Source organism: Vulpes vulpes, chromosome 15, assembly GCF_048418805.1.
Source record: "Vulpes vulpes isolate BD-2025 chromosome 15, VulVul3, whole genome shotgun sequence".
NCBI lineage: Eukaryota > Metazoa > Chordata > Mammalia > Carnivora > Canidae > Vulpes > Vulpes vulpes.
The window spans coordinates 83711842-83725670 of NC_132794.1; the positions used below are offsets into that span (position 1 = coordinate 83711842).

The 13829-nt window shown below is 35.4% G+C and overlaps 1 protein-coding gene across 1 annotated transcript in view; it reads left to right on the forward strand.

The window, feature by feature from the left end:
- TNKS2 (tankyrase 2) overlaps positions 1-13829 on the forward strand; it is a 68896-nt gene that overhangs the window by 29657 nt on the left and 25410 nt on the right. Inside the window, exons 10-16 of the mRNA XM_025990639.2 lie at positions 2459-2550; positions 2632-2710; positions 5392-5563; positions 8066-8145; positions 11098-11243; positions 12022-12187; positions 13127-13346. Coding sequence (XP_025846424.1) covers positions 2459-2550; positions 2632-2710; positions 5392-5563; positions 8066-8145; positions 11098-11243; positions 12022-12187; positions 13127-13346 — 955 coding nt within the window. The remainder of the gene's footprint in view (positions 1-2458; positions 2551-2631; positions 2711-5391; positions 5564-8065; positions 8146-11097; positions 11244-12021; positions 12188-13126; positions 13347-13829) is intronic.

Consider the following 13829-nt stretch of genomic DNA (forward strand, 5'->3'; position numbering starts at 1 on the left):
ACAGAATAACATAATGTCCTACTTCTAGTATTAGAATTGTTTTAAAAATCTGTTTTGTTTTTTAATTCTTGGACGTATATAAAGAAAAAATTTCAAATAGTATGGAAAAATAGACAACCTCACACCCCCCCCAAAAGGCAATGCTATTATTCATTTGAGTATCCTTCCAGGAAAAAACTTTATAAATATACTGACATATGTTATATGTAGCTTTTTCATTATTGTAATAGTATATATCACTTATTTATCTTGTTATAAAAATTAAACAATGCTTGTAATAAAAATTATAAATGCTTGTGGTTGAAAAATTTGAACCTGCTGAAAGTAATGAAAAAGAAAATAATTCTGCCATCCATAAGAAAACCACTTGGTTTTCCTTCTAGTATTATAATTTTTTTCAAAATTAGGTCTGAGGTCTGTATATATTCCCTGTATACTATGTGAATAAAGTGTCTGTGAATAGAGGCTACTTATCTCATAGAGGTAATAAAACGTCTGTGGAACTGTAACAAGGTAGATGAAAATAGGACAGTGTGTGGAAAGGCAGAAGAGTGTGAGTAGGGATAAAGGGATAGAAAATGGGAAAGCAGAGACTACCTTAGAAATAGCAATTTTTTCTTAAAGATTTTTATTTATGTGAGAGAGAGGAAAGTATGTGAGCATGGGGAGGGGCAGAGGGAAAAGGAGAAGCAGGCTCCCCACTGAGCAGAGAGCCCAAGGCAGAGCTGACCTGTTGATCCCCAGGACACCGGGATCATGACCTGAGCCAAAGGTAGGTGCTTAACCAAGTGAGCCACCCAGGTGCCCCAAAGACCAATTTAAAAGGAACAAAATCAGTCCTGCTGTATGAATTCCACAGTGTGCTTTGAGTGAGGGAATAGGACCCTGTGTAAACAAATGTGTTTCAGGGCAAATTTAACACACAGTCTTACTTACCTAATATTTTGTAGATAATTAATTTTATTGGTTATTGGTTAATTTTCTTCCTTATGCCAGGATGTAAACTATGTGAAGGTTATATAGAATCTTATCTATAAAAATATATTAGGCTTTTTTGCTTAAGTTGTAAAAAATATCCAAGTAAAAAAAGAGCAAAGCTGCAGACTAATACTAGTGCAATTTTAAAATCTTAACATTAGCAGGATGATGCAGGGAAATTTAGAAAGACAGGAAAATTTTTTGGTCTGAAAAGCTACATATTATTTCCCCCTAAATATTCTGCTATTAAAACAATTTATTTTTGTTATTAACCTTAAAACATACTAAGAGTTAAGTATCAGTGGATAGTTGTGGTGCAGGGGCAGTGACTTCCAGGTTTTCAGAGATTATAGGCTCTGCCCCAAATGGGGCAGAGGAGTAGGAGTGCAGTTTTGAAATGGATGTGCTCAAGAATTCTTGAAAATAAACTATTTCTATTCTGTGTGCTATCTTGGTAGATGTCCTGGATGATTACTCACAACATACCACAGTAGCTATGTTTACCAGTTAGAAATGGTTTTATTGAGGGCAAAGGAATGATTTTGATGACAGCAGCCACAACAAAGAACGAATCTGAAGCAAAGTCATGAAGATCAGATAAGCTTTATAATTAACAAGTTAAAATAAGAACAAATTTCATACGTACTGTGTATTTAGATGTATAGAACACAAGTTAGCAATTATCCAGAACTTTGATTCCATGGATTCTCAAGCTTCAATTTAACTTAATATTTTTACATTGATCTAGTCATTTCATGCATCCAGACATTTATTAATCACCTATAGTGAATGAATATCATCCTTGAAATTAGGGATACAAAGATTTGGGACAGGACCGTGAGATACATACTAGGTTTATAACCAGCAAATCCCTACCTTCTGTTTCTTTTCTCTTTGATATATCATGGATATAGATGCTACAGCCTTTAACTTAGAGTGTATCATCTTCCGTTGATTTTTGACAAGTAATCCAACCTCCTTACTCTGTTTGACCAACTGGTTGAGAAAGAAGTAAATACTAATCTTGTCAGCTTATTTGATCTGTGCTGTTAGCAGGCAGCATCCAGACCTGTTGAATGTCTCATTACTTCATGTAAGGGAACTCCAATCTTTGGGGTGTTTTATTAATTAGACTTTTAAAAATAACATAGATACCATGCTGTGTGGGAATAGCTTTGAAAGGAGTATTGGTGACATTAAATTTTCATTCCATCAGCAGTGGCTTTTTCAAAGATGTAGGGCAACTATAAAACTTGATCAGACTATTTAGTAACATATCATCTGATAAATAGGATTTGTGGGCCCTGCCAGAATTTGGTAATTATTGTTCATTCTATCCAACTTTGAGAACCAAAGTTAGGTCAAAAATAAAACAAAGAAGTTAAATAACTTCTTAGTTGTTCTTGATTGGAAACACAAATGTTAAGTAAAAATCAGTTATGTATAGTCCTTGATTAATGCTGCAATTTAAATTATCTAGCATTGTGCTGCTGCATCTCCATACCCCAAAAGAAAGCAAATATGTGAGCTGCTGCTAAGAAAAGGAGCAAACATCAATGAAAAGACTAAAGAGTAAGTCTACTTTTAGTAATTAAAAATTAATGATTTTTTTTTTAAATACATTCATTGTCTGGCTGACTTTTTCTTTTTAAGATTCTTGACTCCTCTACACGTGGCATCTGAGAAAGCTCATAATGACGTTGTCGAAGTAGTGGTGAAACATGAAGCAAAGGTATACTTCCTTTGTGGTAAATCTTTGGTAATCAAATGAGTTATTTTTTGTTTAGCAGATGAAACTCCTGGCTTCCTAAACTCTTTACTCTCTCATAAGTATTAATTTTCCTCTTAATCTGTATTTTAAAATAGTCTAGCAGATACTTTTCTGTATCTGATTTTTTTGCTAAAAAGCCTAAGGATTTATTCAAAAATACATATTCCCTATATATCCTTCCTTCTCCATTCCTTTTACCCACACTCGATTTATTCAAAAATACATACTCCCTATATATCCTTCCTTCTCCATTCCTTTTACCCACACTCCACTGGTCAAATTATCCTTAAGGTCTTTTTCTAGCAGAATATTCTTCAGAATATCCTCAGCTAGAGACATACTGATTATGACCAGTCATCTTCAGTCTTCTCTCAATCGTATCTTCTGTTCCTTGGCTACCATAAGAACTCTTGTTTACCCCAGCACAGTCTTTCTTTTACACTCTGTTATTTCTTTGACTAAGTCAAAGGACTTGGAACAGAAGGAAATAAATTATTTAAATAATTTGACTGAAAACAGTTACCCATGTTGGGAAGTCCGTGTTCTTTAGTTGGCATTTGTGTACAAAGCATTTTATTCTTGGAATAATTATATTTTCATCAGGCTAGAAATCATCATTTCCTACCCAGGAACTTTTAAGAATACTATTCAGTAAAAGATACACATGACAGCCCAGATTGGAAGAGATGACAGTCACCTAATTCAACGGTTTTCAGTTTTTAGTTATGGATCCTTGCCTCTTCCAAACAACATCTTTCATAGAAATTCATTATGTAACAATGGAGCTGCTCTAAATGAAGGGTAAAGAAAGGAATAGAGACCCTTAGCCCTTGGGTGACCCCCAGGCTCTTCCCTAAATGTGCTTTGCAGAATAGTTTTCTGATTTGTTCTTCCTTGGGTTCCACTCAAGGAACCACTTTGAATCCTTTCTGCAGCTTCTTGTTTGTGTTTCCTCTCAGTGTCCTAATTTCTCTTTGATTTGGGGGAATTCTTGATAATGTGTAATCTCATCTTTCCTATTGTAAATTACTGAATAAAATAAAGTTTATTCTGCTTACTGCTTGGCATATCTTGTCTCTCTGTTCTATAACTTTTCATTGACTGCTTTTTTTATACATGTGGTACATTACTAAAATATCTGGATGCATATTAAATTTGAGTTGTAAAACTCAGTGAAACAGTCCTGACTCGTCAAGCCAACCATCCAGATTTGTCCAGGATCTGAGGGATTTCCAGAAACACAGGATTGTCAATACTAAAACTAGGGAAGTCCCAGGCAAACCACGACAAGTTTGTCACCCTGATCTTAATATAAGTGGTATCCAAATAAAGTTTTCATGTGAATGTATTTCACATTTCAGTGAGTTTTGGTATGCGAATAAATAGGTTAATTGTCCTGAGCATTTTAAATCAGTTTTCAAGTTCTATTAGCATAGAGACTAGCTGTTTATAATCCAGTATTGGATTCATTGAGAAAGTCTTCTTACTGTATTCCTGTTCAGATATTCTCCAGTCCCATGAATATGAATTGGGTTGTGTCTCAGGTCACACTAGTGGCAACAGCATTGATTACTGAGAAACTTAATTTCTCACTTATGTTTTAAAAAATTATTTCTGTGGTGGGAAGGGTGCAGACGGAAAGGAGATGGGGGAATTAACATTTTTCTATATTGTCTGATTACATACCAATCAATTTCTCCCTTTACCCATAAACGTATATATACATATTACACATTTCAAAGTAATTTTCAAATTGCTATACACTTCTCCTTAAATATTTCCATGTAGGCATCATCTAGAGGTCAGTTTTTATTTACAGGTTTTTTGAGGGTGTAAAACTTACATGCAATGAATTATGCAAATCTTGAATGTACATTTGCTGAATTTTGACTAATGTATACACCTGTGTAACCAAAACCCTCCCAAGTATAGAACATTATTTCATGGCAGAGGCAGGACCCCCATCCAGGGTGATCTCCACCCCTGGATGCAACAACAATTTTATTTCTTTCCTATGGAGATTAGATTTGCCTTTTCTAGGCTTTCATGCCTGTGGAATCATACAATGCATACTCTTGTGTAAGGCTTTTTCCTTCATATATTTTGGAGATTCATCCATGTACCAATTATTTGTTCCTTTTTATTACTTAGAAGTACTTTCTGTTGTGTGAACATACCATAATGTATTTATCTATACAGATTATATTTTACATGATAAAAAAGGTAGAAGATTGAGCCAGTAGGAATAAGTGATGTAATGTTATTTAGTCTCTGGCTTTGTTACTGTTGTCTATCTTGGGGTTAGTCTCCACATTTCTGGACCTCAAAGATTCATAAAAATATGTGGATTAGACTTTTTTAGGCAATGTCTACCTCTAAATGCAGTAAAGACACTAATACTTTAATGCCAAATACAGCTGTTATTCAACATTTCCTACTTTTAACCCAAAAAGGGTCTTTTCTGATAACAGCCTTCATAAACTGGTGAAATCCCAATTATTCTCTCATAAAGCATATTATCCAGCATTTTGTTTTGGCACTGGATAATAGGCTTTAAGAGAGAATAATTGGGATTTTTAAATTGGTAGCAAATGTTAAATACATGACTGGATGCTAATTTTAGCTTTTTCTGCATTGTTAAGGTTAATGCTCTGGATAATCTCGGTCAGACTTCTCTGCACAGAGCTGCACATTGTGGTCATCTGCAGACCTGCCGCCTACTCCTGAGCTATGGGTGTGATCCTAGCATCATATCCCTTCAGGGCTTTACTGCCTTACAGATGGGAAATGAAAACGTGCAGCAACTTCTTCAAGGTATTAAATGCTCTCATGAAATCAACTTTTTAAAATGAGGCTATAAATTTTCTCACAGAGGGGTGCGTAGCTGCCTCAGCCAGTAAAGCATGCAACTCTTGATCTCAGGGTCATGAATTTGAGACCCACTTTGGTTTTAGAGATTACCTAAATAAAACGTTAAAAATAAATTTTTTTGTATATTATATAGAAGTTGGTAGTAAAAAGAAAATGTAGAATACTTGGCCGTTATTTCTTAACTCGTTACACTGGTATTCCAAATATCATTAAATCTTAATTGTGATTTTGTTCCAATAGCATTTTCTGCCTTATGTCTCCAAGTAAATAAGTGGCTCTTAAGTTTTTACCTAGAGAGTGTTTAGGAGTAAGATATAATAGTTGCTTGGGATGCCTGGGTGGCTCAGGGGTTGAGCATCTGCCTTTGGCTCAGGGCATGGTCCCTGAATGAGTCCCACTTCGGACTCCCCGCATGGGGCCTGCTTCTCCCTCTGCCTATGTCTCTCCCTTCTCTGTGTCATGAATAAATAAATAAAATCTTAAAAAAATAAAAAGGTATAGTAGTTCCTATTTTTTTAAAGACAGGAAAACATAAAAAGATAGATGTCTCTCAGTTGAGCATCCATGATGATAAATAATACTCTAAAGACTGGCCCTCCCTCTTTACTCTTTTTTTAGGTCCTTTATATGTAACACATATAGAATTTGTAAACGGTAACCAACTATTTCACTTATTAAAACATTTAACTATTGAATATGTGGGTATTCATTATGTTTTTAAATATTTAGATCAAATATCTATACATTTTGTGTAGGTTATACATTTTACCCTAGAAACTTGGCCCAGTAAATTTTAAAATGACTCTGATGTCTCAAAGTTCAAATGAGAAAAAATACAACAAATCAAGCCTCTTGTATCTTTTTTTTTTTTTAAGATTTTATTTATTCATGAGAGACAGAGAGAGGGGGGTGGGCGGGGGGGCAGAGGCATAGGCAGAGGAAGAAGCAAACTCCATGCAGGGAGCCCAATGTGGGACTCAGTCCCGGGACTCCACGATCACGCCCTGAGCTGAAGGCAGAAGCTCAACCACTGAGCCACCCAGGCATCCCCTCTTGTATCTTTAATACCTTTGATGTTCCTTATGCCTGTGATCTGGAAACCACCTTTTGAGAAAAACACTGAATAGGTGAAGGCAGGCTGATAAAACCTTCTGGAAATGGCTAAAACTGAAGTAACTACAAGACTCAGGATTCCCTTTAGTTCCTCATATACTGCATATTTGTTTCAGTGTCAATTTGGGGGTTTAACACCAGTCCTAATCAGTTGCCTGGTGATGGACATTTACAGTCTTACTAGTTTTGTGCTCAGTGCTGTGTCTTACCTTTATAAAGTAGATTGTCAAAGTAGAATTTCCAGGTCAAAAGATAACATGTAATTGTTAAGTCATCTTCTAGAAAGGTGGTTAAAGTACTACTTTATACTCCTGCTAACAGCATATGATGAGACCTGTTTGTCAGCACTAGGTATTATGATTCCTAACCTTTTGGTTGGGTGAGTGTGTGTATGAACTTCAGAAGTAATAGATGATTTTTTTTTAATGCAATATACAGAAATATTGTCAGTGTAGCTCCCCCATTTCCTCCTTGCCCACTAATGGATGAAAAAGAAAAGAAAAACCCAGGATCTCACTTTAATTTGCATTTTTTAATATATATGTTGTAATATTTTTTCCACTTTTTATTTGCCTTATAACTTTGTTTAATGTTATAATGTTACTGCCTGACATTTTTTTCCAAATTAATATTGCTTCTGCCCTCAATGTCCTACTCTAAGATGTTTTACTCCAAGTATAAAAATACTCACTTATATTTTCTTTTTAGTATTTTTAAGGTATGATTTTTTTTTAGCCCTAAATCTTTAACCCATTAGAGATTATTTTGTTCTAAGATACAAAAGTACATGTTTTCTTCCTTTCCTGTGATAATTTAAATGATCTATAAAATAGAATTTCAGACTGGAAAATTATTTTAGTTATCTTCTAGTCCATCTTTTTTCTCTTTAGAACTGAAAAAAAAAAAATCTGAGGCCCCTTCCCCCCCACTTTAGATAACTAGTTAAGGGCAGAACCATGGTTAGGTCTCTGACCTTTATTTTCCTAATCTAAAGCCTTACCACTATCCTGTGGCCTTGGTTGTAGAACATGCCATCTTTCATCTATTTTGTATACCATTATATTGTTTAAAACATATTTATTCACATTTATATACATTTTGCCTATTTATATGAATATGTGTGTGTGTATAAAATGTTCCCTCCACCTCAAATTTTTTTTTGTCTCACAAAAATTTTTAACAAAGTCCTCTGGTTTTCTTTACTACCATGGAGATTTACTCTATAATCTACCAAACTATAAAAGAACTTTACTTTGAGGTAAGATGCCTCTCTTAAAGCTTGGTCCTGCCTTCTCAATAGGAGTTAATCACTCTTTCCTTCTCTCTTTTTAGAGGGTATCCCATTAGGTAATTCAGAGGCAGACAGACAGTTGCTGGAAGCTGCAAAGGCTGGCGATGTAGAAACTGTAAAAGTAAGATACAATCTTATGCTTCCCTTAACTTTGGGTTTTTATTTTCCGTGTTTAATGAATCTGTACTGTTGTAATGAAGAACCTACTTATATTTTGTGCCTTGTTTTAAAAGGTAAATAATGATCATCTAGTTCTTTGCAAGTAAGAATCATTGTTCGGTGAAAGAAACTTTTTAGTTTCACATGCATCTCAGTAAATACCTCAAAATCACAAATTTAAGTAAAGTGCATGTTTATGGAAATTTTGTTTAAAGAACCTGTTCATTTGTCCCTTTGAAAGAATAAGATATCAAACTATTGCCCATTGTTTGCATATGACACATACAGCAGGAAGGGGAAACAGAACTAAACAGTGTGCCACTTTGTCAATGTCATTCTTCTGGTTTCATTTCTTTACCCTCTACCACTGTGATGCCACTTTTCAGAGCCACTGTTACCTGATAATCTTCAGTTCATTTAGCCAACTTCATTTCTTATATGGCCCATCTCCTGTGGTTGGCCTCCATAGAATAACCCTTCCTCAGATTTTGCTTTACTTTTTGCCATAGAGTCATATGTAATGTCTTAATGCCTATACCAGATAGTTCTTTAACAAAACTCCAGTTGTATATCCCAGTAAATAACTCAGAAGCCTAACACTTTGAAAGAACAAGACTACTTTTCATCTAATATAGATTAAAATTAATTCAGCATGTTTTAGGAATGAAATAATTCTTCAGTAATGCAATGGGTTTGGGAGTTTTTCCCCACTTTAGAAAGAAAAAAAAAATTGACGATAATATTATTTTTATTCCCAAAGCTAGCAGGGAGAAAAAGCTTTGTTATATTCCCCCACCCCTCCCATTCTTGCCCCTAGACTTTTCAAAAACAATGCTAGTCCTCTTTGAGGGAACGATGACATGTAGTAAGTTTTATAAAAATATAAATTTATTGATATTGTGTTGGAAGTAGCTACATGAAGCAGTTTCATTGTGTTTCTATTTGGTGTCTCAATCCTGAACAGACCCACCACACAAAGTCAATTTTAGATTTTCTGAGAACAAAATATGTTGGTCTCATCTGAACTTGAGCTCTGTGGAAACTTACTCATTGTCATTTTAAATAAGGAGATTTCTGGAAATTGATTTAAAAATCCATCCGGGGGATCCCTGGGTGGCTCAGCAGTTTGGCACCTGCCTTTGGCCCAGGGCGCGATCCTGGAGTCCCGGGATTGAGTCCCGCGTCGGGCTCCAAGCGTGGATCCTGCTTCTCCCTCTGCCTGTGTCTCTGTGCCTCTCTCTCTCTGTCTGTCTCTCTCTCTCTGTCTATCATGAATTAAAAAAAAAAAAAAAATCCATCTGTACACAGGGGGCTTGGTGTGAATTATTGGGACAATAACATCTGTGTGTTACCCAATAAATATTTAATTATGTGATCATCAGACTAGATACTTCTTACTAAGCATTAAAAAACTTGTCTCTGGGCAGCCCAGGTGGCTCAGCAGTTTGGCGCCACCTTCAGCCCAGGGCCTGATCCTGGAAACCCGGGATCGAGTCCCAAGTCAGGCTCCCTGGGTGGGGCCTGCTTCTCCCTCTGCCTGTGTCTCTGTCTCTGTCTCTGTCTCTCTCTCTCTCTCTCTCTCTCTCTCTGTCTCTCATGAATAAATAAATAAATAAATATTTTTTAAAAAACTTGTCTCAGAGTACACAAAACTAAACAAAAACAGAGAATAAAGTAGCTGGTGAAAACTACCCAATGTAGCAGCACCTGGCATGTGTATTAAAAATAACTCATTCCTAGAGTCCAGCTTTAAAGCCATGAAATATGTCTCAAATGGGACCCTGAAATACTGTCTCAAGTGAAACAGCCATTTGGTTGGGGAGCATTAAAAAGCTTTATCAGTCCTGTAATTAAACCCCTTGAGGCTAAACCCAGAGATAGCTCCTTCCTTTGATTTGTTAGGCTTAGATTATCCCTAGGAGATAGGATAGAATACTAAAAAGTAAGAGTTTTTACTAGAATTCATAGTCTTTTAACTTTTTTTGAGCACCATAATTTGTGTTGCTTTTCTTCCCCCAAACATTTGTACTTTTCATACAAGCATGAATAAAAGTGTTATTCTTAAAGCTTTTCTCAGCTAGACTTCCTCATCTAAACCAAAGAATACAAAAAAGTATTTGACTATTTTCCTAATTTTCCCAAGGATCATAAATGTAGTCCCTTAACTAGAAGCATCACCTAGAAATTCTTAGAAATGCAAGTTCTCCCAAAAAAAGAAAAAAAAGGAAATGCAAGTGCTCAGGCCCCACCACTGCATTAGAAAATCTGGAGGTAGGACCCAGGGCACATGAAAATTTGAGAACCACTGGTTTAGAGCAGAACTTCTTAAACTTTAATATGCTTATAGATCATCTGTGTCTTGTTAAAATACAGATTCTGACTCAGGAGTGGGGGTCTGAGATTCTGCGTTTTTAACAAACCCCAGGTGATGCCGGTGCTCCTGTGATTCTAGTGTACCTCCACAAAATGGAAGTTAGGATTGCTGATAATTGGTACTTTAGATTACCTTTATGTAAATAGTAATGATAATGATAAAATTTATCCACAAGCTTTAGCAAAAGATGATACAGGCATAGATGAGAGGACCAGAGGGATTCCCAATAAATGACAAGGTGAAATAAGAATAGTTTCTGAGAATACTGATTTAATGAGATAAGAAATTAAATCAAACATTTGAAATTTCTACTAAATGAATTTCTACTAAAGAAATCAGAATATGGGCAGCCCTGGTGGCTTAGCGGTTTAGCGCCGCCTTCAGCCCAGGGTGTGATCCTGGAGACCCAGGATCGAGTCCCACATCAGGCTCCCAGCATGGAGCCTGCTTCTCTCTCTCTGTATCTCTAATAAATAAAAAATATTTTTTAAAAAAATCAGAATATGTAGCATCATGTGTATACTGTGTTCCATCCTGCAGAAACTGTGTACTGTTCAGAGTGTCAACTGCAGAGACATTGAAGGGCGTCAGTCTACACCACTCCATTTTGCAGCTGGCTATAATAGGGTATCTGTGGTGGAGTATCTGCTGCAACATGGAGCTGACGTGCATGCTAAAGATAAAGGGCAAGTATCAACAATTGTCACGGCCTCTTTTATCTGACTTTTTTAGGAAAATCTGAAAACATTTTTTAAAATATTTTTATGATGGTTTTCGCTCTTTTTCAGAGATGTCTGTTACCCTCCACTGGCTTAAATGTAGCTTCTTAATTTCAGTTAATATTTCATGATGGTTAGCATTTATATAAAGACTTATCTGCATAATGTTTTATAATCTTACAGTGACTAAGGAGATTGATTTTTTAATATGATAAATTTTTCCATTTGTATTGAGGATATTTGAATTCTTCCAGTTTATCTTAAAATTCTTTTTCTTTAAAAATATACAATTTTGGGGGTGCCTGGGTGGCTTAGTTGCTTAAGCATCTGACTCTTGGTTTCAGCTCAGGTCATGATCTTGGGGTCATGGGATCAAGCCCTGCATGGAGTCTACTTGAGATTGTCTCCCTCCCCTTTGCCCCACTCTTGTGTGCAAATAAATAAATAAATAAATAAATAAATAAATAAATAATAAAATAACTTTAAAATACACACACACAGACACAATTCTCAATTCTGGATAAAGTCTATAGGTGTTTGTTATATTCTCTACAATTTAAAATACTTTTAAAATTTCCTCCCCATACCCTCTAAAAATAATTCCATTTCTGCTTTTGATAAATTTAGGTTCTACAAAATATAAGCAGTGTAGTCCCCTGTGCAGTTCAAGAAATTTATCAGCTGTATGCAATTATGTAAATTAAACATCTTTGCATTGCATTGCTTATGTAGTTTTTCATTTCAGAGGCCTTGTACCTTTGCACAATGCTTGTTCTTATGGACATTATGAAGTTGCAGAACTTCTTGTTAAGCATGGAGCAGTAGTTAATGTGGCTGATTTATGGAAATTTACACCTTTACATGAAGCTGCAGCAAAAGGAAAATATGAAATTTGCAAACTCCTGCTCCAGGTATATTTAAGTACTTATTGTGGACCTATACATAGATGTTTACATTTCTAATAACTTTCAATAGAAACTTAAGCTAGTAAAGGAGTATGAAGTGAAGCTAATTCTCTTAGATTTCAGAATAAATGTCATGAATATTATATCTTAATCTGTGAGAATGTTTACCACACAGATTTATTATTGTGTTGTCAGTTATCATCAAGTAACAGTCTCTAATTATTATCCTAATTTTTCCTATATAGTTCTTTAACCTCATGGATTATGGATTATGTAATTAATTTATAAGCCAGATTTATTTGGCACTAGCAAAATTGTGATAGTTCTGGTATAATACAGGTACTAGTGTAGATATTTTACAGTAAAAACAAAAATTAGGGCACTTGACTGGCTTTGTCAATAGAAGATGTGACTCTTGATCTCAGGATTGTAAATTCAAGCCCCATATTAGGTATAGTGATTACTTAATAAGAGATATGTTAAATATATATTTTATTTCAGTGTTGGGGAAAACTACAAATAACATACATGAGAGTAAATCATTTGTGAAATACTGCCTTATTTTGGATATAGTTTAAAATTTTTACTAAATTACATTATAGGGGCTCCTGGCTGGTAGAGATGCAACTCTTTTTTTTTTTTTTTAGATGCAACTCTTGATCGCAGGGTCCTAAGTTCAAGTTCCATGCCGGGTTGTGGAGCCTATTAAAAAAAAATAGCAATAATAATTAATTACAATTATAAAAGGCCAATAATATTTAACTGCCTCTGTATTCTTTTTATTATAATTTTCTGTGTACTAAATTAAACATAACAACCATGTTAACCTTTAAGGTAGAGTGTTTCTGTATAAAATAGGATTTTTGCTATAGTTTCATGGACTATTTTCTCATTTAGACTAAGGGCGAACTTAAGCCAGTTCCTCTTTGTTTTTCACATGCCCAGCATGGTGCAGACCCTACAAAGAAAAACAGGGATGGAAATACTCCTTTGGATCTTGTTAAAGATGGAGATACAGATATCCAAGATCTACTTAGGGGAGATGCAGCTTTGTTAGACGCTGCCAAGAAGGGTTGTTTAGCCAGAGTAAAGAAGCTGTCTTCTCCTGATAATGTAAATTGTCGTGATACCCAAGGCCGACATTCAACCCCTTTACATTTAGCAGGTAAGTGAATGAAGTTTAAGTTCTATTCCAATCACCATAGTTTTAAATCCTCTTTGGTGAGTGAGTTTGGGCTACAGAAACTTGAAAAATCAGTCTGTTTGAGCCAGCCTTCTTCATGGGAAGCTAAAGCTTTCCATTCTGATGATAGCTGTTAAGCACATGCAGAAAAAAAATCTTAAGATTTTCAAGAGTTACTAAACCTCTTGCCAAAGTTTTTACATTAATTCATTAGGCCTGCCATAACAAAGTACCAGAGACTGTGAGTGAATTAAACTACAGAAATTTTCTTTTCTCACAGTTCTGGAGATCAAGGCATTGGCAGCATTGGTTCCTCCTGATGCCTCTCTCCTCAGCTATAGATGGCCACCTTTTCACTGTTCCTCACGTGGCCTTTTCTCTGCACTTGCCTGGTGTCTCTCACTGTATGTCCTAATCTCCTTTTATAAAAAGGACATCAGATTGGATTAAGGCCTTCCCTAGCTG